Genomic DNA, 24842 nt, shown 5'->3' with positions numbered 1-24842 from the left:
CATTGGCACTCCAATGGGATGCATTTATATTGTCTAAGTTAAATGTTTGGATGTCCTTATTATAAAATAAAGTCTGCAAAGTTAGGCAAAGTGAGAGACAAAATCCTTCACTTTCTGGCTATCTGATAATAGTATTTCCATAACTTTCTTCCAAGGTGGACTTCTTTTGTTTTTGTCACTCTATATAAATTTTAGCTATGTACATAATCATAAAACAATATTTATTTATTTTAGACTGAGACAAAAGCTCTTAGGAAAAAGTATAGTTTTCCAGCCAACATTAGCATCCAATTTAGCATTCCATTTATCTGCGAGCTTGGAAGGCAAATCTATTGAGCACTAAAATACTGAAATGGAATTGGGTATATACATTCAAGCAAAATCCATCACAATCAGACAGGAACAGAGCACCCCTTTTGAAAGAGAAAGGAGAACAAAAGTAAAATTCATGCAATCATTTCTTTGACAATGCTCAAGGCAACAACTTATTTTTATATATGAATTTCCAACTCAAACTCCAAAACTGTTTTCAAGTGTGCTTTCCTGTGAAAATTGTTACATTGACAGAAAAGGTATCAATTAATTTGTGTATCAAGTGCAACTTGGTGCTCATATACCAAAAGTTACGGGGGAAAGTGGCAAGTGAAGCAAAGAAGAGTATAAAGCTGACACTGGAAGTGAGATCTCAAATACAGAATGGTACTAATTTATTTTGTTTGAAGCTTGGCTACATGAGAAGTGTTGGAGATGTAGATTTAACTCTTCAGTCTCTCCATGACCTGATGACCATAAAGAGAGTTAAGGATTAACAGATTAAAGAATTAACAGAGTTAAGAAATGCTAATCTATTTGCTAATCTGATGTCACTTTCATCTTTCCAGGTGCATGCATGCCCGTGCGCACACACACACACACACACACACACACACAAAGGGTACATGTGATGTGATTCTCCTATGGAAGGGACATCACTAGCTAGATACCAAGCATTTGCCTTTTTGTAAATTTACTGTAAAGAAATCTTGTTTCTGTTATAATTCGTAAACTTGCTTCACTGATCATTTGCTGACATAGCATGCTTTAACTCCCAACAAAAAGCAGTTTACATGAATGATTCTAACATTCTCAACTGCTCTCCCCTTCCTCTTTAAATGAGGGTCCCAACCCAACTGTTTTGTTAAATGTGGCTTTTAAAAATATAGCCATTTATCACACTGATGAAGTTATCTGAAAAATTGGGGTGCATCATCAGTGCGGATGGATTTCCCTTGCCGAATTAAGCAATATTTCCCTGGGAATTAGAGATAATTAAGAATTCAAGGAACTGTCATTTTCCACACCTCCCCTTCCTTCTTTCATAGCTCAAAAGGCCATTTTAACAATTTGAGCATCTTTAAGAATGATTAATCTGACCCTGTGATTAAAAAATAAATATTTTTTTTTAAATAATTTATTCTTAGAAATGATTCTTGAAAAGAGATATCATTGCTTGCTAGGTAAACTATGCTGTGTTGTCACTAGGCAACTGTGACCTTTTAAATATTGCCCTACTTACATCACTCTGGATTTGCATCCGATTCTTGGCCAGCTCCACATTCATAGCATCAGGCAGGTAGGTATAGCGATGGATCAGATGTTTGTAGTTGACATTGGAGGCTACATCCTGAGCCTGCTTGGCAGCTTGGATACTGACCATCTCCACTGGTGTGTGGTAGCATGTCTTGCTTTTCTCATAATCCTTCTTGTACTCACGCTCAGACTGCATCTTGGCCACATTCATGGAATGGACAAGCAGAGGAGCGTCTTGCAAGTTTCGGAAACCAACCTGTTTGCCTTTAGTCTTTTGATAAGCTTCTTTGTATTTGAACTAAAGTTCCAGTCAGAGAGACAAAGAGAGAGAGTAGTTAGGCCTTGATTGTGAGACTTGGTATACAAGCAGCTAAGAAAAGTGTCTGGACTAGTTGGCAATTCATTTTTTTATTAGTAATGAAGAAAAATAATTTTAGGTGAATCATTGAGATGGACACGACAGGATTCTTTTTTTAAAAAAAACCCTCCTATAGTAGGAAAAAGTGAAATTATGCCTGTGTACATGCATAATTATGCCTGGATTATAATCATGCATTACTGGTAGTCCTATAGGCTGGACTAAGAAACTGAAAATAATGGATTTCTGAAAGTTACTATTATAATCTGTGCAAAAGAATACATATAGATGACCCAATCATTGGAAATGGGATAAAATGTATGGCATAATATTTAGTTCTATCTATGTTGCGCAATAGCTTGCTTCCATTTTTTCCAGTAATTTTTCCCTCTTGAACAAGCAGCCAATCATTTCCACTAGAAGAAACAATGATAGATTCACACCTGTCCTCCGTAGTGAAGAAGAACACTGAAACAATAGAATGAGAGTGACAAGAAATTTTGCCAACAAAAATCTTTAAGCCTAAGGATATAATGGTCTCAAACTGAGAAGGTAATGTGTGAGAAAATAATTTAATCATTTACACAGCAAGCTAAGAGCAACTTTCATCATCTTGATAGTATATAAAGAGAACTTAGTAAGGATTACTTACGTCACTAGCAATGTTTCTTGAGGCCTTGGCATGAGTAATTGGAATGGCATCAACCAGTACATTGGGTCCTTTGGCTATGAGGTCCTGATAGCCATATTTATAATAATTCTGAAAAAAGAGCATCTTACTGATTTAACAAGTCATTTTTTCCCCAATAAATTTTTATTATTTTCCACAAGTACAAATCTTACTTTTTCAACAACATTGACATCCACATATAATATTGTCTTATACTGTACTTTAACAAGTCATTTTAAGTCTTTACTGTTGATTAATTTAGAATTACTTAGAATCTAGTAGTCCGTACAATGCATTTATCTCGACTTTCTTACAATGCATTTATCTTGACTAAAAGTTAGCTTTTTCTGGATTATGCTTGATCTGTTGGTTTGAAACTATGGCTAACTATGTTAGCAGAGCTTCTATTGATATGACTATCAATGTTTGATCCCTCCATTTCTTGTTTCCCTTCTCCCAATAGGAAAAAAGAAAATTACTTATATCATGAACAGCATCAGGTGATAAACAACGATATCATCACATACCAAATTATGTTATCTATTTGATTTTCAAATTATCAGAATAATATTTATTATAAAACTCTGCATAATTTGCCATAGTATAAATTATGCACAACTTTTGAATAGTCACTTACATCACTGATATTAGCTGCATTATATTTGGCCTGGATAAATTGAGGGGCATCTGCAGGCAAATTGTAAGTATGCTTCATTTCTTCCCCAGAAGATTTGTATAATATCTGAAAATCAAAGAGACAAGACAATAATATATCCTGGTGTTTCTTAACAGTTGAATTTACATATTACCTTAGTGAGTAAAACTGTCTGCTTAACAGCCACTGAAAACAAGTTATACTTTCTTCCATGGGAGAAAAGAATGTCCATAGGAAGGCATTATATGAATTATCCTTAGAATCAGTTACTACATTTCCATGTGTACTTATTTGTCATTATGAAAAATGTTGCTACGAGGTAGCTAAGTTGAATCAATTAACAATTATAATTATAATAATTATAATTAATCAAACAACCACTTCCAGATCATTATAAAACCCACAAGATCCTTCTAGGTTCATTAGCAGAACAAAGATATCTGGAAAACTAGATGTAAAAAAACTTAATTTTTAAAGAGGAAACACCTAACTTCCTTCAGTCTCAAACAAATGGCTGTCTATTACTATTAGAAACTACAATCTCAGCCTCAAGCACTTGAGTATATGTTTATTAAAGCTTATTCAATAACTAAAAATGAATTATCTCAAATACTATTAATAGAACACAAATCTGTTCTTCAGCTATTAAATTTAGACACAGCAATATTGAATTTAGTGGAAAAATTCTGAGATTTATCTTACTTTCTAATTATGTTGTTAAAGCTGTTACATGTATACTGATTTTTTAAAAAAATGACAATACAAATGACTGCAGAATCAATACATTTTCAGGTATTACATCCTGGCCTATTTTGTTTAAAAACAAAATACCTTAGAATTGTATTCATTTATCCAATTTATGTGTCTGCCCATCTTACCATCATGACTCTGAGCTAGCTAGCTAAGAACATTTACATACATAGTCTACTAACACAGCATAACCAGGTTTTAAAAAAACCCCACCTATCTGCCCCAAATTGAACAAACTCTTCACAGGTCCAACTAATGATCCAACCTATATCTGGGACATAACCTTATCTTCAGGACTTTCCAAAAACTCATGAAAACAGGTGCCATTGTCCAGGGGACAATGTACCATCAACAATACCCTGAACTCAGGTGTGCGATTCAACCGGTATAACAACCGGTTCAGTGAGCGTGGGCTTGGAGTACACATGCGCACCAAACACCCACACATGCTCCACATTTTAAAAAGTTAATAATTACCTTCAACTGTAGCTGAAGAAAACAGCTGAGGCATGGCAAACCACTCTGCCACGCGAATCAGCTGTGCTCTAATAAAAAGACATAAAGCACAGGAAAGATCAGGGGTGGGCGGGTCCACATGCTCACCGGAGTGAACCAGTTCAGGCTGAAGGAATTCGTCTGAATCGGTCCGAACCAGGAGAATCCCACCCCTGTCTGAACTCTGTTTTAGTCTATTTTTTTTCCCAGTAGATTTTGATATTATAAGCCTTTGGTGATCTAAGTAACTTGGCTGGTACTTTATAATGCAAAGGGAAGAATGCACAGATTTTGGAATCTGACATAGTGAGAAATGTAAAGGAGCAGATAATTTCTAAGTCCCTTAGTATTGTGAGCAGACAATGGTGAACTCCATAGCATTTGGGGGGGTGGGGGGGAAGCAAAGATAGAAAAAGTTTGGTGTAGTGATAAACTCCTTTTGAAAACTTTTCCAATAAATTTGCAGGGACTAGTCCAGTCAATAAAGACACCAAAAAAAAAACCCCACACACAATCTCATACCCTTCCTAAATAGGACATTCTTTTGTACTCTTCATAAAGCAAATACTGACATGCAAGATGAAAATAAATAGAATAGAATTAGCCACATTTGCATAATTATTAAATACAAGATTCCATTTCTTTAATTTCATTCATTCATTGCATTTAGAAGACTCTCCAACTCCATAAGACTTAGCATTTCACCTATCTTTCCAAAGCCTTACTCACATCACTGAGCTGAAGTGCATTCTGCTTAGCCTGGACCATGACAGGAGAATCCACAATACTTGTAAATTTAATAGTGTCTGGATGCTGTCGGTACTTCTTCTCATTTAGAGCCTCTCCTGCTTTTCTAACTTTCTCCGCTTCAAGGGAACCAATTGGGATCCACCCAATTCCTTTCATCCAGCTATTAAAATCTGTCTTGTAAAGATTCTGAAGAAAGGAAGAAAGAAAGAAAGAAAGAAAGAAAGAAAGAAAGAAAGAAAGAAAGAAAGAAAGAAAGAAAGAAAGAAAGAAAGGGAAGGAGGGAGGGAGGGAGGAACTCGTTAGCTGAAAAAACTTATTTTCAAATTACATTTATCTGAACACAAATATCTGAGCAAACTTACATCACTCTGAATCTGCATCATGTTTTTAGCTCGCTCCACACCAATATCATCTGGCAATAACGTATAATTGTGCAGGGGATTCTTGTAATTGGTATTGCTGACAATTTCCTGGGCTTTCTTAGCAGCTACAACAGTCACCATATCAAGTGGAGTGTTGTACTTAGTCTTGCTTTGCTCATAAGCTTTCCTGTAGTCCCGCTCTGACTGCATCTTGGCCACATTCATATAATGGACTAATTTGGGGTCATCTTGAATGCTCTGGAAGCCAATCAGTTTGCCTTTGGCTTGTTCGTAGCCCTTCTTATATTCAAACTGTCAAAATAAGATTGAGAAAGAGATTTATTTCCCGGTGAGCATCCTATAACTGATACTACATAAAAGCAATATTGAACACAAAAAGACAATAAGGTCAACATGAGCAGAAAAGTGTCTACTTTCCAGATTGAATGCATGCATTTAGTAGTGCCAGAAGAACTGCAACAAGCAACAGCATATAATGTATGCTTTTGGTGTACTGGTGAAAATTCCCAGGCATTTGCAGAATTGTGCTAAATTCTGGGTAAGCAGTATTCTGTAGAAATACTGGAAATACCAGAAGTGTCTGTTTTCAGCCTCCAAAGGGGCTCTGGAGCCTGAGGGAGGCCATTTTCACCCTCCTGGGGGCTCGAGGGAGGCCTCTGCAGCCTTTGGAGGCCAAAAAATGGGCCCTTTTTATCACTTCCAAGGCTCGCGTGCCCGCAAAAATGGCTGTGGCATGTGTGCCATAGGTTTGCCATCACGGATCTAATATTTAAGACAATGTGGAAATTTGATCATGGTTAAATTATTTGAGTATAGTTCCCACTTGATACACTGGGAATTAAATGGAAGTCCAGCATCCACCCTATTCCCTTTCATTTGAAATGTATATCCCATTGTCTATAGCAAGGCTTGATTCAAGGGTAAGATTATGAGATTATAGTCGCAATTCTCAGATTTTCTCTAGCACTGTTACAGAATTTGCAACTGTGATCGAGGTACAGTAAAATGAGTGGTGGTGTGGCCTAGAGGTGGAGCTCTCGCCTCACAATCAGGAGGCTGTGAGTTTGATCCTAGGTAGCAGCAGATATTTCTCTCTCTGAGCACAATGAGAAATTATCTGCTGCAAACTCTGCATTGGTGACAGGAAGGGCATCCAGCCAGTAAACACTCTGCTCCATTCTGTTACCCAACTCCATCCCGATGTAAGGGATTACGGGGTCATTAAAAGACAAAAAACAAGGTACAGTAAGATAACATAAATGTTACCATCTGAGAAAAGGAAAGCCAAATAAGAAACCAAACTAGTGCACTAATGCATTATTAACCAAAAGTATTTAAACACCACTGGTTAAATATCTGAAGCAGCTTACTGTAATTATAAAACAGAATAAAATGGAGGGGAGAAAAAAGAAATAATTGAAACGATTCATGGAAAATAATAAATATACAGTATTGGAAGAGTCACCAGCTCAGAAAGATACTCATGAAAAGTTAAAAGTTGGAAAGGCTCCTGAAAATGAATCAGTGTTGGGGCCTGGCAAGTCATAGATGGGAGGGCATTCCCCTCTGCAAAGGCTACCCATAACAAAGATGCAAATGATGCAGTGAGCTAATTGAAAAAAGACAAGGCACAGTGCCATTCAAGTTCTGCACTCTGAAGTTCCATGAAACTGAGAAGTTAAAAGATATGCTTAACTCAAGAGTCGTCAAAGTCTTGTTACCAAATAATATAGGCTCAGCCACTGCTTAACATGTCAAGGTATTTAAACGATGGCTGGCAAATTGTACAAATCAGTAAATCCATTATAAACAGATTTATTTATTTATTATTTATGTATTTACTTATTTGTTTATTGAATTATTTATTTCTTTACTTATTTAATGTATGCGCCCCCATCTCACTACCCAGAGTGACTCCAGAAAAGTACCACTGTTTTCTGGGATTGGTTTAATTCAGAAATCGGTCCACTAGAATGCAGGTGATGGAGCACGGATGGGCTTTTTCTTAGACAGATGAACTAGTGCCAAGTCCTAAAAGTGAATTACGGTAGTGGAATTTCCCTTTGCCCCTAAGAAAACCACTCTTTATGATGGGTATACTCACATCACTGGCAGCCTTTCTGGCAGCTTTAGCTGCTATAATGGGAATGGCATCACTCCTCAAGTCATAGCCCTTGGATTTCAGGTCTTCCAAACCCAGTTTGTAGTAAGTCTGAAAGAGAATGAATTTATTAAGTCATGAATTGCTCACCACCTACATGTGCAGTTAAAGTTCCGTTTTAAAAATTGCCCAAAGCAAACTTACATCACTGATATTGTAGGAATTAACCTTTGCCTGGATAAATTGAGGCGCATCTGCCGGGAGGTTATAATTGTGAATTAATTCTTCATTTTTGGCTTTATAAAGTACCTGAAGAGGAATCAAGTATGAAAATCAGTGAGACATTCAAAACCAAAAACGAACATTATAATTTATAATTTTATAATTATAAAAATAATTCCAAATAACAGATTTTGTTTCAATTCAGAAGTATAGGCTACATTTGATCAAGGCCCCTTAGTCTTTTAAAGATTCTATGACCTGCAGCAAATTTATAATGCAGTTAGTCTAAACGTTAACCAACATATAAACATTACTCATACTTACATCACTCCGCTGGGCTTGATTGATTTTAGCCTGAACCACAGTAGGATGATCTTCAATTTGTGTAAATTTAATAGTGTCTGGAGGCTGGCGGTATTTTTTCTGTTTGTGAAAAAAACAAATCAGTCTCATTTGCTGAATTTTTCCATTGCTTCCATCTAATCATTATCTACCACTTCACTAAAAATACATCTTCAAGATTTTTTTCCCAAGTCCAAGTGATTTTAAAAAGTAATCAAGGCCGAACGACTTCCATGAATCTAAAATATTAACACTTTTTCTATGCAAAACACTTATTCTACCCCAAGAATTGTGTTTGGGTGTTGTAATTAATTAATTAGAAACAAGCAAATAAATAAAGCTTTCCTAAAAGAAGTGTAGTCATTTTTTCTATCTACTGGGACACAATTAACCACTTCATAGATCATATTGTACCACATTATGGCTTAAGAGTGATGGAGCAAAGCAGAACTAACTACAGAAACTTGCATTCATGGATAATTTAACCAACTACATGAACATAAAACTTCCATTTGTTTCTATTACTATAGAAAAGGAAAGAGGAGGAGAAAGAGAAAACAAATTTCATGCAGCAATCTAAGTTGCTTGTCCTTTTCAGAAATTCCAGTCCAGACTGCAGTGAGTTGATAACAGAATAGGACTAGTGCTCAAACCAGACTTCAAACTGATTGGTCTTTCCGCTACTTCTTGTCCTTCCCATCTGCGTAAGGAAGGCAGGACTCACTGGCTTGCTAGACCACACTACTAGTGCCTGTGCTTTCCTTTGAGGAGCTATTCCCTTCTTACTAGTCTCCTGCTTTTCCCTTGGTTTCCTGATGTCTGCTCACATAGATGCCTTCATGTTCCACTTCTCTGCCCTCCCATTATCTCCTTTAACACAAAACCCTTTCATTTCTTTTATCTTTTCCTTATGACACCACTATGACTCGAATGCCATGGGAATAAAACCAATAGCCAACAGTTGTCCTTTCATTCCTCTGACCCTCTGTGACTGAAGAATGATTAATAAGGATTAATAATCTTTTATGGACTGTATGGACCTTTTTGCATTTTTCAATACAAGGTGACTGTAAAAACCAACAACTGCCCACCATCAGAGAACCCAAAAGGCAAGCAGCTAAAGCTTGCAACTGTAGGAGGGAAGGTACAATGATAGATCCTGCAGCCAATCAAACCTGGAGTTGCTGCCAGATCAGCATGACTTGCTGGAGACCATCTGCTCTTAAACAGGGATTAAGTCAATTCTGATTAGAAAAGAGAAGTTTTTAATTGAAGCAGAAAAATACAAGGACATGTTGCATTTATGATGGTCCAGGAGTCAGAAGAGGACCATGTCATCCTTTGTTGGTCTCAGGAAGTCTTCTACAAAAATACTTGGTTGGAAGGTCCTCCCTTGGATTTATCAATCCAGTATGAGGTGCCATTGATGCTAAATGACTTGCTTATATTCTTGAAATCCATAATCTTGTTACTGAAATTATACAACAAACCCACTTTTCTAACAGATATGACCTGAAGGTTATGGGTTACAATATTCTAAATTTTAGTTGTATCAGAACATTGTCTTAAGTCTACAAATCTGCCTTCTGGTTGAGTGTAACTGCTGGAATTGCACTGATGTGAGTCTTCTTTAAAAATGTGCAAGTATTGGGTAACTGTTTGGGTTGAAAAACAGTGGGCAAAACATGTTATAAGTGAGAGGGTTATTGATTAGACTGGGGATTCAGTGTATAGCTCCTTTTAGGGTATCTGATTTTTTCCCATTTAGCTATAATTAAATATGGAGAAGCCCAGTAAGCGCTGCAATGGCCTAAAGGCATAGACTCCCTCCTCACACTCAGGAGGTTAAGAGTTCAATTCTAGGTAGCAACAGATGTTTTTCTATTTGGGCACAAAGAGAAAATATCTGCTGCGAACTCTGCATAGGCATCAGGAAGAGAATCCGGCCAGTAAACACTCCGCTTCCTTTAGTCGCCCCGACTCTACCCCAATACAAGAGGGATTTCAGAGTTGTTAAAAGAAAAAAAAATGAATACCATACCTAACCTGAAACAACTCTGGCTTTTTTTTACTTACCTCGCTTACGTATCCTGAAGTTCTTTTTGCTGTTTCTGCATCCAGGGATCCATAAGGTATCCAACCACATCCTTTCATCCAACTGTTGTAATCAGCTTTATATTCATTCTGGAAAAGACCATAATGAGTTTAAAAATGGGAAATTTTTGCCTTTGGGTTCATGTGACAGTTTATTCGAGCTGTCCTATATGTAGATCAGGGCTGCCAAACTCACGGCCCACGAGCCGGATGTGTCATGTGCTGGCCATGCCCACGCCTGGTTTAGCAAAGTGAGGGGGAGAGTCACAATACGACACGTGACACCACCGTGATAACATGAGTTTGACACCCCTGATGTAGACGGAACATTCTTTTAAAAGGTAGCCAACAGAAACTATAATTCTTGAATTAAAATTAGGATGATAATGTAATTGCCAAAACCAAAATGATTAAATTATTCCCAAACTGGTGTGATATGTTTCATTAAACAGTAGCACTACCTAAATGAAAGCAGAATCAGCTTTCTATAAGGTCCATCTGGAAAAACCAGGCCTGTAGGCAATACTAAGACATTTTTAAAGAAACATATCTGGGGTAAGAACTTTTCTGTATAATCACTAGAAGCTGAACTCAGTTTGAAAGCAACACTTGGCTCTATGTAATAGTTAGGACTTCATGGGCAGGAATAGTATAATATTTTTAAAAGCTCTCTGAATTCCAGATCATCCTTTACAAACAATAGGATATTGCGAATAGATATTATCTCTGTTAAACAGACAAGCTACAAAATGTTTTACAGATTTAAACCTTCAATTCTATTTTATATCCCAAGAAACATTTATTGAAAATTATACTGAACACAAGTTTTTAAAGATGGAAACATTGAAAGTAGGGATGTATGGAACACCCCCAATCTAATTCAAATCAATTATTGGGTTCAGAACTCAAAATCTGTTTATTAACTTGACTCAAACATGCGATCTAACTGACCTGAGTTTCTGAACTTCTTCAGAAAAATAGCTTCAATGCAGGCATGGAACATTCATAATCATTGAACTGATTCAAATATACTTTATTTGACTAAGCGATTCAACCTGAATAATCAAACTGATTTAAAAAGTCAATTTGATTTGGACATTTCACTGAACAGCATTTGAATCAAATCCTTGAATTTAATCTTTTTCCTGTACAGTCCTAGGTAGCAGCTACCTATTATACCTTTCAGGTGCAGAATTTCTTTTCAGTCTTTAAATCTATTCTCTTTTTCACAAATACCCACCAGTCAATATTTTAATATTTTAAATCATTCTTCTCTAACTGATGCTGTATGGATAATTACAGGTAAGCATAATTTCAAGACAGCTGATGGCCAACTTAGATTTTAAGGGTAGACATGTCCAACAGTTGTCTGGGACTTATATTCCCAACAAACCTGGAGGACAGCAGTTAGGGAAAGCCAAAATAGAGAATCCTCAATTGGGTTTCTTCCTGCTCCAGTAGTCAAACTCTGGAAAAGGTTTATTCCAGAGCCACAGTGGCGCAGTGGTTAGGATGCAGTACTGCAGGCTACTTCTGTTGACTGCTGGCTGCCTGCAATTTGGCAGTTGGAATCTCACCAGGTTCAGGGTTGATTCAGCCTTCTATCTTTCCAAGGTCGGTAAGATTGTTGGGGGCAATAGGCTGACTCTGTAAACTGCTTAGAGAGGGCTGTAAAGCATTATGAAGTGGTATGTAAGTCTAAGTGCTATTGCTATGGAAATACACTGCCATTCCTCTTTTCTGTAGGTAGTATTCTTCAACAATGCTAGGTTTGAACAAACATTGCTACTTACATCACTTAGTATAGTATTAGCCTTCCTGGCCAGCTCCACATTAATACTATCAGGAGGATAGGAGTAATTATGGATCCGATGCCTGTAGTCTGTATCACTGATGATCGCCTGAGCTTTCTTTGCTTGTACAACAGGAATCATATCCAGTGGTGCTGTGTATCTGGTCTTTGATGCTTCATAATCTTTTTTATAGAGCAGCTATGATACAATTAATACAAGTAATTTACCATTTGGAGTTGGAAAAAAAGAAGCCCAGATCTTTGTAAAATGTGGGTAATAATCCCTCTACAATATCCAAAAAGCAGGCACAGCTTATTTAAAGAATCCTTTTTCTGCAACATGAGAAGGTCTTCTGAAATGACTACAGCCATAGCAAGAAACAGGCTAGGTTGGGGTTATGTTGACTTTCAAATAAGCCACTGTCAACAGTTACATGCATTTCTGAATATATGCCCAACTTATGCTAAAAATGTGGTGCATCTACTAATAACCTAAGATTCACTTACTTTTTGTACTTCATAAGCATTCAGGTTAATAACCCAAGTATTATTTTTATTAACATTTGCATTTCCTGATCATTTTGTTAGGCAATTATGATAACCTACTTTCCTCAAAGGGTGTATTGTTATTATTTCCCATCAGAGGATTTAACACTCTGGACTTGCTCATTGTGTTTTCAAAAATTAGAGATCAGTGGTTCTTTTTTAAGAATTCACTGAATGTAAACTTCACCTAAAGGGACACTCTAAAGAAATATCTTCTGAGAAAGTTTTTATATCTAGATAAATCAACATTTTTCAGAGAATGCAGCATATCATCAACAAACCACATATTATTTGGTTTATCTGTACTTACATCACTCTGTTGCTTGGCCACTTTTTGGCAATGTATCAACTTGGGATCATCTTCAATACTCAGAGCTCCAATTAACTTGCCTTTGCTCTCTTCATAACCCTTTTTGTATTCAACCTGTATGGCCACAAGACAATAATATACTTTGGTACTCTAAAAACCTGGCTGCAAATGTAAAACAATCGAAGATCTACTTTATTTTCTGTGTAACACTTACATTACTTGCAATTTTTTGCTTCGCTTTTGCAGCTAGAATTGGAATGGCATCCATCTTGATGTCAAATTTATTTGCTTTTGATTGATCCCAGTCATATTTATACCAATTCTAACCCAAGGGAAAAGAGAAAAATACATGAACAAGTCATGGCATAACATCCAAAATGTATTCTATATAATCCCTATATTTATCTTAGGGAGTGGATAACCCTATAACTGAATAACTATTTCAATGTGCATGTTATTATGGGTAGACTAACAGAATAACAGAGTAGAATAATGAGTAAAATAACAGAATAGAATATTCTTTTTACTAATCTTTTGATCTACAAGATTTCAAGCTCTTTAACATCCACTCAACAAATATGTAGAATTTGTATAAAGTAGTCCCTTTATGAGATTAACATTACTTTATATTGCAAGGGCTGTCAAAGATACGATCCAAACAATGTAAATTCTAATTTCAGAACATCAGTCTAGAATGAAGCTCTTCATTGGACTCCATGTACCCTAAAGAATCTTTTTTCAAAGCTGGAAAGCAGTCTGTAGAACAAATGGGTTTTTTTATCCATAGTAAATAATTAAACATTTATTAAATGAGGTTTTTCAGGTGAGTGTCTGTCAGTCAACTCTCACATAAGAGCACACACATACACACTAACATTTGCTGTGCTTTCTTGGTCTTCATAGCCTCCTAGAACCTCAACAGCCTCTTTCCCTAGCATGTTTCTTCTTGCCAGCACCTATAGGCTATCCTAAATATCTATTTTGATCCTTTTCTTTTATCTCTTCTTCATTGCCATCTGTTCATCATTCTTCCGCTTTAGTATCTAATTTCTTACTTCATCATTGGCCTTTCCGCAAAGCTGAAGCCACTCACCAAACTAACTAGAGGTGATGACAACTGATTATGAAGAAAATCTAAGTGGTGATCTAAGTTCTCTGCCTCCAAACTAATCTTCCTGGCAGGTGTTACCTGACAATCAAATATATCCTGTTTTATGCCTTATTATCCTCACTGTCATGAATAGCATTATGATTCTCCTCAGGAGCTTGGTTTTATTTAGCTGGGAAAGTATCATTTGTAAGATTCTTACATCACTGATGTTGTAGGCATTGACTTTGGATTGGAGGAATAAGGGAGCATCTGGAGGGATAGAACATCTGTTTTTCTCAGCTTCGTGTTTGGCTTTGTAGTTCAACTGAAATATAAAATGAAAATCACATTTAAAAAGTTATCATTTGGAGGATGCTCCAAGCATGCTAAGCATGCTAGCATAGGTTGTTAATGCCTGTGCAAAATAAGAGGGAAATACAAACCATTTAAAATAAAAGTTTTTTACAGTGGTATCTCAGTACTCATCCTTAATTGTTTCTGGGAGGCATGATAAGTACCAAACAAATTTTTTCCACACGGAATGATGTAGTGAGTCACAAGGCAGCTAATACCAACAAATTCTAGCTTGTGCATTGAGTAGCAAACAAAAATCTAGTCCAATGACCTGCTCCAGCAGGGTTAGAAGGGAGTGTGTGTGTATTTGTGTGCATGGCTGTCAAAACTCCAAAAACAGGTCAAGTAGCTCTGGGGAGGCCAGTCATATATTAGAACACTTGCTAAGCAACCGGCCATTAAGTGAGGACCACTTGTATTTGGTGTGCCAATCAGCTGGCCATGCCCACCCAGTCACATGACCACCAAACCACATCTACCTGTCATGTGACCAGCAAGCCACGGCCAGCCGGTCACATGAACAGCAAGCCACACCCTCAAATTAGGCCACGCCCACAGAAATTTGAATCCCACTCCTGGGTGGGGGCACTAAGGATAAGTTTGTAGCACCAAGGGGGCAGTAGACTGAAACAGTTTGGGAACCACTGGTGTAGGGTCTCCTGCTGGGGCAGGGATTGGACTAGATGTCCTACAAGGTCCCTTTCAACTCTGATCATCTGTTAAATGATTAGTACCGAGACAAAATTTCCATGTCAAAATGCATTGAGTACCAAATTTGATGAGTTTCAAAGCAGTTAAGCACCAGGATACCACTATAGTTTAATAACCATCATAATAGAAAGGCACGGTATAAATCAAGTAAATAAGTATGTTTACGCTGTTCAGTTAATTCAGGAAAGGCTGTGTCAATGTCAGCCAACATAAAGATATGACTGGACTTTGGTTTTCATGAACATAACAATAACAGATCCCCATCTGCTTTCATAACATACATCTTTTGAAAATTAAAAATAGGAAGCATTACCACAAAACAATGTCAAAAATAGATCTCTTGCGTTAAAGCAACACTAACAACCTATACATCCCTGCGGATTGATTACAAGCTCAGCCCTTGTTTTCCTAGTTATATTGCTACTTGTTTCATTGACTCTGGTATTAAATATGTACAAAAATATACAAGTCTGAAAACAAAACATTCCAAGGAATACTGAACTATTCCATTATTATTTTTTTACTACTACGGATCTGGTTGTTCCAGAGATGATCCAAAAAAATTCCAGAAATGAATCTTCTGGAACAAGAAGTAATCTGTGATGTTCCCAGCATAATCCAGCCTCACATTTCCATAAAATTTACATTGAGCTTTTGGATTACCCTCAGGATGGCTGGATTGGTATGGTCTAGACTAGGGGTCTCTAACCTTGGCAACTTTAAGACTTGTGGACTTCAACTCCTAGAGTTCCTCTGGCTGAAGTTGAAGTCCACAAATCTTAGAGTTGCCAAGGTTGGAGACCCCTTGTCTAGAACAGACCGGGGCATTTTATGGCTCCTCAGTCATATCCCACCCTTTGGCTCTCCCTTCCAAGCCTATAAGAATTGTTTTTATTTTGAAGGTGACTGCTGTTTTTTTTTTTTTTTTACATTTATGTATGTTTGTGTGTGCATGTCTACACATCTTCATGGCCTTATTGTTTCGGCACTTCACAAGAGTCCCCATTTCTCATGTGGGAAAATTAATTGCCCACTCTTGGTCTAGAGAATAATGAGGCATTCTGACATTCTTCAAAATGTTGTGTTCATCGCATGGTATGTTTTGAAAATCATAAACTGGAACATTTTCAACCGTTAGGTAATAAAGCTACAACTTCATGAATAGAAACTAGAAGAGAAAGCATCTACAAAATAAGGCCAGATGGGACCTTGTTAGAGTTGCTAGGTTACTTACATCACTCAGCTGCTTGGAATTAATTTGTGCTTGTACCATAACCAGTGAGTCTGTCACAGGGGTAAACTTGATCTGATCAGGATGTTTCTTGTATGCATGCTAGACAAAATGAGGAAACAAAAGGTAATTGCATTTACTTTTTAGTATGTATCAAAATACAGTTCTACTTTCCAGTATCTATGAGAAAATATTTTTTTAAAAAATTCTAGCATACTAACATGGTCCATTCATTCATCAACAATATGTCTAAACCCACTGCTGTTTAGAAATCTTAAAGCCTTCTATATATATTGCTATTTTAACTAAAGATGTGAATAGAACCATATTGTCCCATACTTGTTACACACACGTACAGTGCTATAACCTATATTTGCACTGCTGAGGATGAAGCCTACTACTAGTAAATCTATGCAACATATTGGAAACAAATCCTCTCACTTCAAAAATCTAAAACAGGGATGTTAAACTGGTGGCCCCCGCAGGCCACGCCCACCTCAGCTCCACAAAGGGGGAAAAAAATGTTGTGATACGTCACACAAGTTTGACACCTGTGGACTAAAGCACCAACTGTTTGCAAGGCTCTACAGATGTTTCCAGATCTGTTTCTTCAGGATCTGCAGGTCTGCCTGCAAAGGAATTGTCTGTAAAATGAAGTGGTAGTGTCATGCACATGTGTGCAAACAACCAGGACAGCTTTTCAAGCACATGAGGAAGCTTTGAAAAAGTCAAGGCTACCTTAACACTCCCAAGGAAGTGTTTATGGAGATTCTCAATCATCCAGTTCATGGTTATCCAAAAGGCGCTTTTTCAAGAGGCGACTGGACTTTCTGGTTTTTCTTTGAAGATGTTTCCCTTCTCATCCAAGAAGCTTCTACAGCTCTGACTGGATGGTGGGGAATGGAAGGATTTATACTCCTTGCAGACAGCTGGTCATTTGCATTCTTTTAGCAAGTGGTTAAGACCGCCTGGAGGTTTATCTGTGTCATCAGTGGTGCAAATGTGTGTGGAACCTTCTTAGAATTATTGAGAAAACTGTGTTGTAGATTGGAGATAGGTGATGTCATATCCCTCCCCCTCTATTGAGATAGGACCGCTCAATTTTGACAAAGATGGCCTCTGTGACCTTTCTTTCAAACCAGCGGTCCACTCTGTCCAAAATGTGGACTTTGCTGTCTTCAAAAGAATGGCCTTTGTCTTTTAAATGCAGATGGATTGCTGAATCTAGTCCTCATGGGTTTGTTCTCCTATGTTGTGCCATGTATATATGAAGTGATTGTTTTCCCTTCAAAGAAAAAACAGAAAGTCCAGTTGCCTCTTGAAAAAACAACTTTGGGACTCCCAAGAAAGATGATTTATTTTGCTACACTAGTATAGGCTTTCACAGCCGATATCTCTCAGGCAATGTTGAGCTTCAGGGTTTAGTAACCATAACCATGTCTAGAAGGCATCCGTTTGTGAAATATCCCCTTCAAACACTTTGCACGAAGAACATTCATACATGCATGTATCAGTTTTCATGACAATATCTGTTGTATTTGTTTCCTGCTGCAAACAACAGGGGCTCGTGGTAGCTTACATTCATAAAACACAGATATAAAACATCTGCAATGAATAACAAAAATTTAAATAGAAAATAGAAATATGAATAAATGCCAAAATAGTCAATAACCACAAGTAAAAACTAAGGTAAAAGACAATCAGCAGATGTGGGGAGAAGCCAAGATGGTGGACAGGCAGCTATTGCGGTAAAGAGTTTCTCCAAAAGCAAAATATGTTTTTTTAACCTTGGATTTTTAACCCATGATTGATTTTTACAAACTCACATGTATTGGAGAGGCTACCAATCTGTTCTAGATACATTGTAACAATACTACAAGCCAGGATTTTTAAAAATGGGGAAAAGGAGAAAGAGATAGTGTGCTCACTCTGCAGCACAGAGCTCATTCAAGCCATTGAAACAGCAGGAAATGGATGATTATACTGAGGATAGTCTCCTCCAGTAAGTAACTCAACCACAGTCTCCTTTACCACCAGATGTATCCTACATGTATATCTGAACAGCCACATTTCAGTGCAGTAATAGAGGAATAGTAACAAAACTGGAGAAGCAAGTATAATGCAAGGCGTACTACAAACTCCAATGTTGGCTTGCCAAAACATAAAAAAATTAAAATGCCCAGACGATGCTACAAAGGCACCTGTTACCAGGCTTCAGACTGATCTCTTCAGGAAGAAGTGTTTGAATCAATGAACACTATGAGGAAAATACCCCTAGTCTGTACCACTTTGTTGTAACAGTTTTGTGGTTTCTTAAATTCTGATTTGGCATCACATGTGACGTATTCTTTCCAATTTACATTGGAAAAGTCTTTCAGTATTATGTCTGGTGTTTAAGAAAAATAGTTAATTCCATTCTAATGCCAAGAAAACTATGTGGATGGATATCTGCAGAGGGCAAGAATGTGGAACAAGAGCCCTCATGTGCATAATCAGCCATAGGTCAAGATTAATCCAAGGAAACTTAAACCAGCATTGTAATATTAAAGTTTACCTTTTTAAAAACAATTTTTAAAGACTCCAGACTACTGTATGTACAAATATAAAATCTCACAGTAACAATGACTTACATCTTTGCATATGTCCAGTTTCTTTATGGCTTCATATTCTTGAGTTATGGTTTGAGGGAAATAGCATTTAGCCTTTTCGTCTTCATAGTCTGCCTTATAGTTTTTCTAGAGGAACCACCATAAAACATCATAAACACCATGAACTGAACAAAAAGGAAAAAAAAAATAGAGGAAAGTAGGTACAATTCATACTCACGTCACTCTTCATAGCTTCAATCTTCATGCAATGTGCTTGATAGGGGTCCTCAAAAGTGCCTATGTACCGTCCCAAGACATTGGTTACATAAGGCTCCTTGTATTTCACCTGTGGAGCAACAGTCACACATTGTAGCAAAACAAGCAAGACTGCCTGGAGCAGAAGCAAAGGAGAAATGTCCATCACACTTACCCCACTGAAGTTCTTAAGAACGTTGTCCACCTGATACTGTGGCGTCTCACAATAGTTAATGCTTACTCCTTTTGCTTTTTCATATGGTTCCTTATACAGTCGCTGCAAGAATGGGAAAAATGGAAAAGGGGTTATAGGAAATGATGTTACAAATATTGTTCCTTCTGTGTTTGCCTGGCTTCCCATTTACACACTTCTGTTTCCCTTTCATCCTGAAATATACATCCCAATGCATTCCAAAAGATTTCATCCAAATCTGCATTCTGAATCCATAATTGGAATGGAAACATGAGTACATATTTTATGTATTAATTTATTTTTGCATACATTTGTAAGGCCACCCAACTGAAACAATTTGATTCTGGACAGGATACAATAAAACTAAGACTAAAAAAAATATAACTATATAAAAGAAAAGCTCAGTACATAAAATATAAAATAACAACCAAATATTTAAAAAAAAAAACACCCAAAAAGGAACTGGGCCCTAATCACCTAGAAAATAAAATCATGTAATCTGGATTAAACCCATGATCTGTACGGTCAAATAAATTCATTCCAAGAATGGCCTGAAGTTGTTTATAAGAAATCTATCATAAATTCTAATGGCAACAGTGACTGTACTTTAAGTCAGTTTAACAATAGTTGCTATTAATCATCTATTTAGACATCTTTCAAATACGGATGTCCCATTTAGGTCATTGATGATTTAATATGTTGATGTTCATGAATTAATAGCAATTGCACTTAGACTTATATACCGCTTCACAGTGTTTTACAGCCTCTCTAAGTGGTTTACAGAGTTAGCATATTGCCCCCAACGATCTGGCTCCTCATTTTACCGACCCCGGAAGGATGGAACACTGAGTCGGTGGGAATCAAACTGCCAAACTGCTGGCAGCTGGCAGTCAGCAGAAGTAGCCTGCGGTATTGCATTCTAACCACTGAGCCACCATGGCTCATAATGCTGTTCTATTTCAAATATTTTTTCATCAGACAATTGTGGAATCCTTGCTGCTCTCTGAGCAAAGTTGTTTGCTTGCAGATATTTTGTTACCAGTCTGAGCTACTGATATTCAGCTCTATTGGTATCATCAGACAATTCACTACTTAATATACCTGTGAATAAATTATATTAATTATACATTATACATTACAAAATCGGAAGTTCCGAAAATTTGATATAGTCATAAAAGAAGATTATAAGAGCCATAAAAATGTTAGCAAGTTACTGAAGATGCATGTGGTATGTGTCTTCTTAACTGGCTACTAATAAAATACTATGAGATGCAGATTTTAATTTTCAAAAATGATTTGAGAATTCTTATTTCACTACTAATTTTTCTTGCTTTATAGCTCTGGAATAGAGGAAGCAAAAAAAAAGGGGGGGGGGTTGTGCTATATCATCACAAAGGCTACACAGCCAATTTTACCATATCTTGGGCTTACTTACATCATTTTGCAGTTTTCCTACTTTCAGAGAATGTAAGATCTTGGGATCATCCTGGACGCTCAAGGCTCCAATAAGCTTCCCTTTGCTCTTTTCGTAGCCTTTCTTGTATTCAACCTACAGGAGGATATTGGAATAAAATATTTTCATAGGCTACAAACTTTGCATGCAAATTGAAATCCACTGGTAAGTGTTACTACTCTGTGCCATACTTACATCACTTGCAATTTTTTGTTTTGCTTTAGCAGCCAGAATTGGGATAGCATCTATTTTGATATCAAACTTCTTTGCTTTCGATTGATTCCAATCATACTTGTACCAATTCTAACCAAGAAAGAAGAGGAAAATAAAGTGGATCAACCCGAACTAGGAATCAGGAGGATAGATTTTTTTTTTTAATCTATAACCATACTTCAGTTTGACTGACAAAATGAAAATATTCTTTAAGGTAAGAGCAACAATTGTCATTTCTAACCAACTGAACAATAAATTCTAACGTTCTTTAGGTTTCAATAAAATACCATCAACAAAAAGAATTGTCTTTACATATTTGGAACTTTCACAAAATGAGTCCATTCTAAGATAAATCTATATGTACAGATTGTCTTGGCAATCTATTCCATATTAATGGGACAGATTTAGAATATTTCTTTATCTATCTATCTATCTATCTATCTATCTATCTATCTATCTATCTATTTACCTATCTATCATCTATCTATCAATGTATCTATTTATCAACAAGGATATAGCTATATAGACACACTTAGACATAAAGAAAATGCATATCTTCATATAATGATTATTTTATTATAGGTAACATCTGGACAAATAAAACCATTATCTTCCTGTCCTTCACTTCCCATTCCTACTCACTATCCAGACTCTTTTCTAGTAATTCCTATGCTTACAATCACTCATGTTCTAAGTACTTGTGAGATCCTTAGAACCCAACTTCCTTCTTCTACATCATTTCTATTTCTATTGTTTCGCCTGTCAAATACACACAACACATTCCTAGACGTGTTGATAAATCCTGCTTTCTCTCTTCCTTCTTATGTCATCATATCATTTTCTCATTTTATTTCATCCTCTAACAATAAATCTTGGTCTTTGTGTTGTTTTAAATATAGCTAATTAGATTGGTTCTTTTCATGCTTGATGTCCTTGTCTATGGTAACTCTAGGTTACAAAAGTCTATCCAATGTATTCAAAAAACATTTAACTAGGCTTATTTGCTGTCTGCCTAATAGACGTCTCACTGCAAATATTTTAGATTCACGACCTATTATCGTAGTAGCAATAATAGTATTTATTAAGAAATTGAGTCAGAAGAGCAGTTGTCCATTATACTCACATCACTGATATTGTAAGCATTAACTCTGGACTGAAGAAACAAAGGAGCATCTGGAGGTATAGAACATCTGGATTTTTCAGCTTCATGTTTAGCTTTGTAATTCATCTGAAATATAGAATGAACAAACAGTGGTATACAAATGACTAATACACACTGCTCTTCAATATGGGAAGAATTCCTTCTTCTAGAGACCAACTATGGCTATAGAGGTCTTTGTAACCCCACTAACTATTGATCAAATCATCAATGCCTTGCTCCAGTACCCAAACTAAGGTGTCCAAATGAATGAACCTTCTAAAGGAGCAGATAGGACAAAATGGTGGTGCCCATGCAGTACCAGTTATTCCCTTACACCAAAAGCAACAATTTCAACTTTCTGAATACCAACCTCTTTTCCTGACCAAAATATTAGAAATCTAAGGAAATTTATTACTTTCCTATCTCACATGAGCCATATTTCTGCCTGAGACCAAATGCTTTACTAGCAACATAATTGATATAGGATTTTAAATAAGCTTGCTGATGGAGGGAGCTATAAAATGAAAAACCTCTCCTGCCTAGTGCTTTTTCAGAAAAGTTCAGACAACCATGGTAATTTTGTGGTGTGCTTGAGAGTTAACTTTGAAGATCTGGTCAAGTGAATAACAGACATTTGTATAACTAATATGATCTGGAGAATGGCTCATTTGGCAACAAGGAGAGGAATGGGAGGAATTCCTGACCAAGAAGAGGTAAAAATAAGTCCCCCTTTTGCTATCCAGTGCATGGCAGAGGGAGGGAATAAAGAGGCCTGAAATATAGTCCAATTTTAGTTCTCATTTGGATGGAACAACCTTCCTTCCTTCCTTCCTTCCTTCCTTCCTTCCTTCCTTCCTTCTTGGATTTATATGCCACTCAGATTCAACAGGATTTATAGGAGATATCATTAGTACACTAATACATATGTAATTCTTTTCTGCCCTGACAGGATGGAACTCCATCCTCCTCTCCTTCTATTGGAACATTTAGCCTATTTTCTTAGGCCTCAGAAGGACATTGTGGGCTTAAAAATGGCTAGAGCTGAACACATTTTTCCCTTGATATTTTTAATTGAATAGCTATGAATGTTATTTACCAAAATGGTAAATAAAACTATAAAAGATTGATTATCAAATTATTTAATTAATATAATTTCATATAATTCCTATTATTTCTAAAGCGTTAATGGAAATTTGTGGATTTTTACTTGGTGTTGGAATTATTTTAAATATTTTGGAATATTCCAAGGAAATCTAGTTGTCAATGTAAATACTTTCATTGCTTTTATCTCTAGTTGATATTAATCTAAAACAGATTATTTACAATTCCCCTGACTATACAGAACAAGTTAAATGTTACAAAAAGTAATATTTCTTCAATATAGGTACTTAGGGGGAATCCTATTTTAATACTTTCAATGTATTTTAGGGAGACTGCAACTTTATTACAAACATTTGTATGAAAAAGACAAATGTCTACATTTTCTTTATGCAAATGACTATCCTTTCAGAATATGATGGTGTTGATTTTTTAGATTTTCAGTTTTATTGCTGGACATTTAACTTCTTAACTTCCTTCTGAATCTCTCTTTCTCTCTCTCTCTCTCTCTCACACACACACACACACACACACACACACACACACACATTCAGATGATCAAAAACACATGCAGACTTGAGCAGTGAAGTGTTTTTCTGCTCAAAGCCCAATGGCTTCAAATGAACTGGTTCTATTTCTGACTATTTTCTACCTCAGTAATGAGGTAAACAGGTTTGGTCAATGAGGAAAGCAAAGAAAGAGGTGGGGGAAATGCCTCTTTGGTGTCAATTACTGGTAGCAGAAGACTTGTAGACGGACCACTGGTAGAGGTCAACAAATACACCCAGCCAACCCTGAGAACCAGTTATGCCTTCTCCACAAAGCCAGGATGAACAGCTTCATCTTGGGGATTGGCATTTAAAGAACAACTTTCCTTCTACTTTTCTTTCCCCAGAGCATTCCAGTCCTGCAGAATATCTCAGCAGAACAGGAGAATTAGAGGCTTTATCATGGCTTATTCCCTGGTATCCTTCTTGCTTTCTCTTGAAGTTTTGCCTGAGCTGTGGTAAAAATGGCTTTGGGGCACAATGGGAAAGTTTTGATTCTCCTGTTGTCAAATGTTGAATGAGTAGGAAGCCAGAGGAAGCCATTAGCAGCAGGGCAGTTTGTCCTCCTCTTTAACTTTACCTACAAATGAGGTACTGCAGACCAGCTGAACTACAAGATTCTTATTGCCTATGGTGGAAAATTCCCCTTTAAAACAGAATAAAAATAGTGGACAACAGACTGTTTTTCCAATGGGACAAGATTGAATTTAAAGATGGACATATCCATTTCTATACTTCTGGAATAGCTATGAAGGTATCTTCCTGCCACAGTTAGCGGGACATATGAAAGGATCTCATGATTTGAAAAAAAACAGCTAAGGGTACAATTATAAACTTTTTAGAATCATCTAAATCATCATCAATGACATAGTCAGCTTCTCCAGAGCCTGGAGAGGGGAAGAGAGAGACAAAAGAAAAGAGGTGGTATCT

General features: G+C 36.7%; 1 protein-coding gene across 50 annotated transcripts in view; it reads right to left on the bottom strand.

Moving 5' to 3' along the window:
* Nucleotides 1-24842, bottom strand: part of NEB (nebulin) — a 210313-nt gene that overhangs the window by 150094 nt on the left and 35377 nt on the right. For all 50 annotated transcript variants that reach the window (XM_087920214.1, XM_087920218.1, XM_087920215.1 and 47 more), the window contains exons 32-51: nucleotides 22249-22353; nucleotides 21108-21215; nucleotides 20895-21008; nucleotides 19442-19543; nucleotides 19250-19357; nucleotides 19054-19158; nucleotides 16427-16525; nucleotides 14348-14452; nucleotides 13252-13359; nucleotides 13038-13151; nucleotides 12183-12380; nucleotides 10372-10479; nucleotides 8278-8376; nucleotides 7936-8040; nucleotides 7735-7842; nucleotides 5610-5921; nucleotides 5227-5433; nucleotides 3235-3339; nucleotides 2580-2687; nucleotides 1556-1867 (exon numbers count right to left, since the gene is read on the bottom strand). In XM_087920214.1, coding sequence (XP_087776340.1) covers nucleotides 1556-1867; nucleotides 2580-2687; nucleotides 3235-3339; nucleotides 5227-5433; nucleotides 5610-5921; nucleotides 7735-7842; nucleotides 7936-8040; nucleotides 8278-8376; nucleotides 10372-10479; nucleotides 12183-12380; nucleotides 13038-13151; nucleotides 13252-13359; nucleotides 14348-14452; nucleotides 16427-16525; nucleotides 19054-19158; nucleotides 19250-19357; nucleotides 19442-19543; nucleotides 20895-21008; nucleotides 21108-21215; nucleotides 22249-22353 — 2730 coding nt within the window. The remainder of the gene's footprint in view (nucleotides 1-1555; nucleotides 1868-2579; nucleotides 2688-3234; nucleotides 3340-5226; nucleotides 5434-5609; nucleotides 5922-7734; nucleotides 7843-7935; nucleotides 8041-8277; nucleotides 8377-10371; nucleotides 10480-12182; nucleotides 12381-13037; nucleotides 13152-13251; nucleotides 13360-14347; nucleotides 14453-16426; nucleotides 16526-19053; nucleotides 19159-19249; nucleotides 19358-19441; nucleotides 19544-20894; nucleotides 21009-21107; nucleotides 21216-22248; nucleotides 22354-24842) is intronic.

Source organism: Pseudonaja textilis, chromosome 1 (assembly GCF_049901715.1).
Source record: "Pseudonaja textilis isolate UNSWEBS1 chromosome 1, rPseTex1.2, whole genome shotgun sequence".
Classification (NCBI taxonomy): Eukaryota; Metazoa; Chordata; class Lepidosauria; order Squamata; family Elapidae; genus Pseudonaja; species Pseudonaja textilis.
Note: the sequence above shows the minus strand (reverse complement) of the source record. Positions and strands in the feature narration are given on the sequence as shown.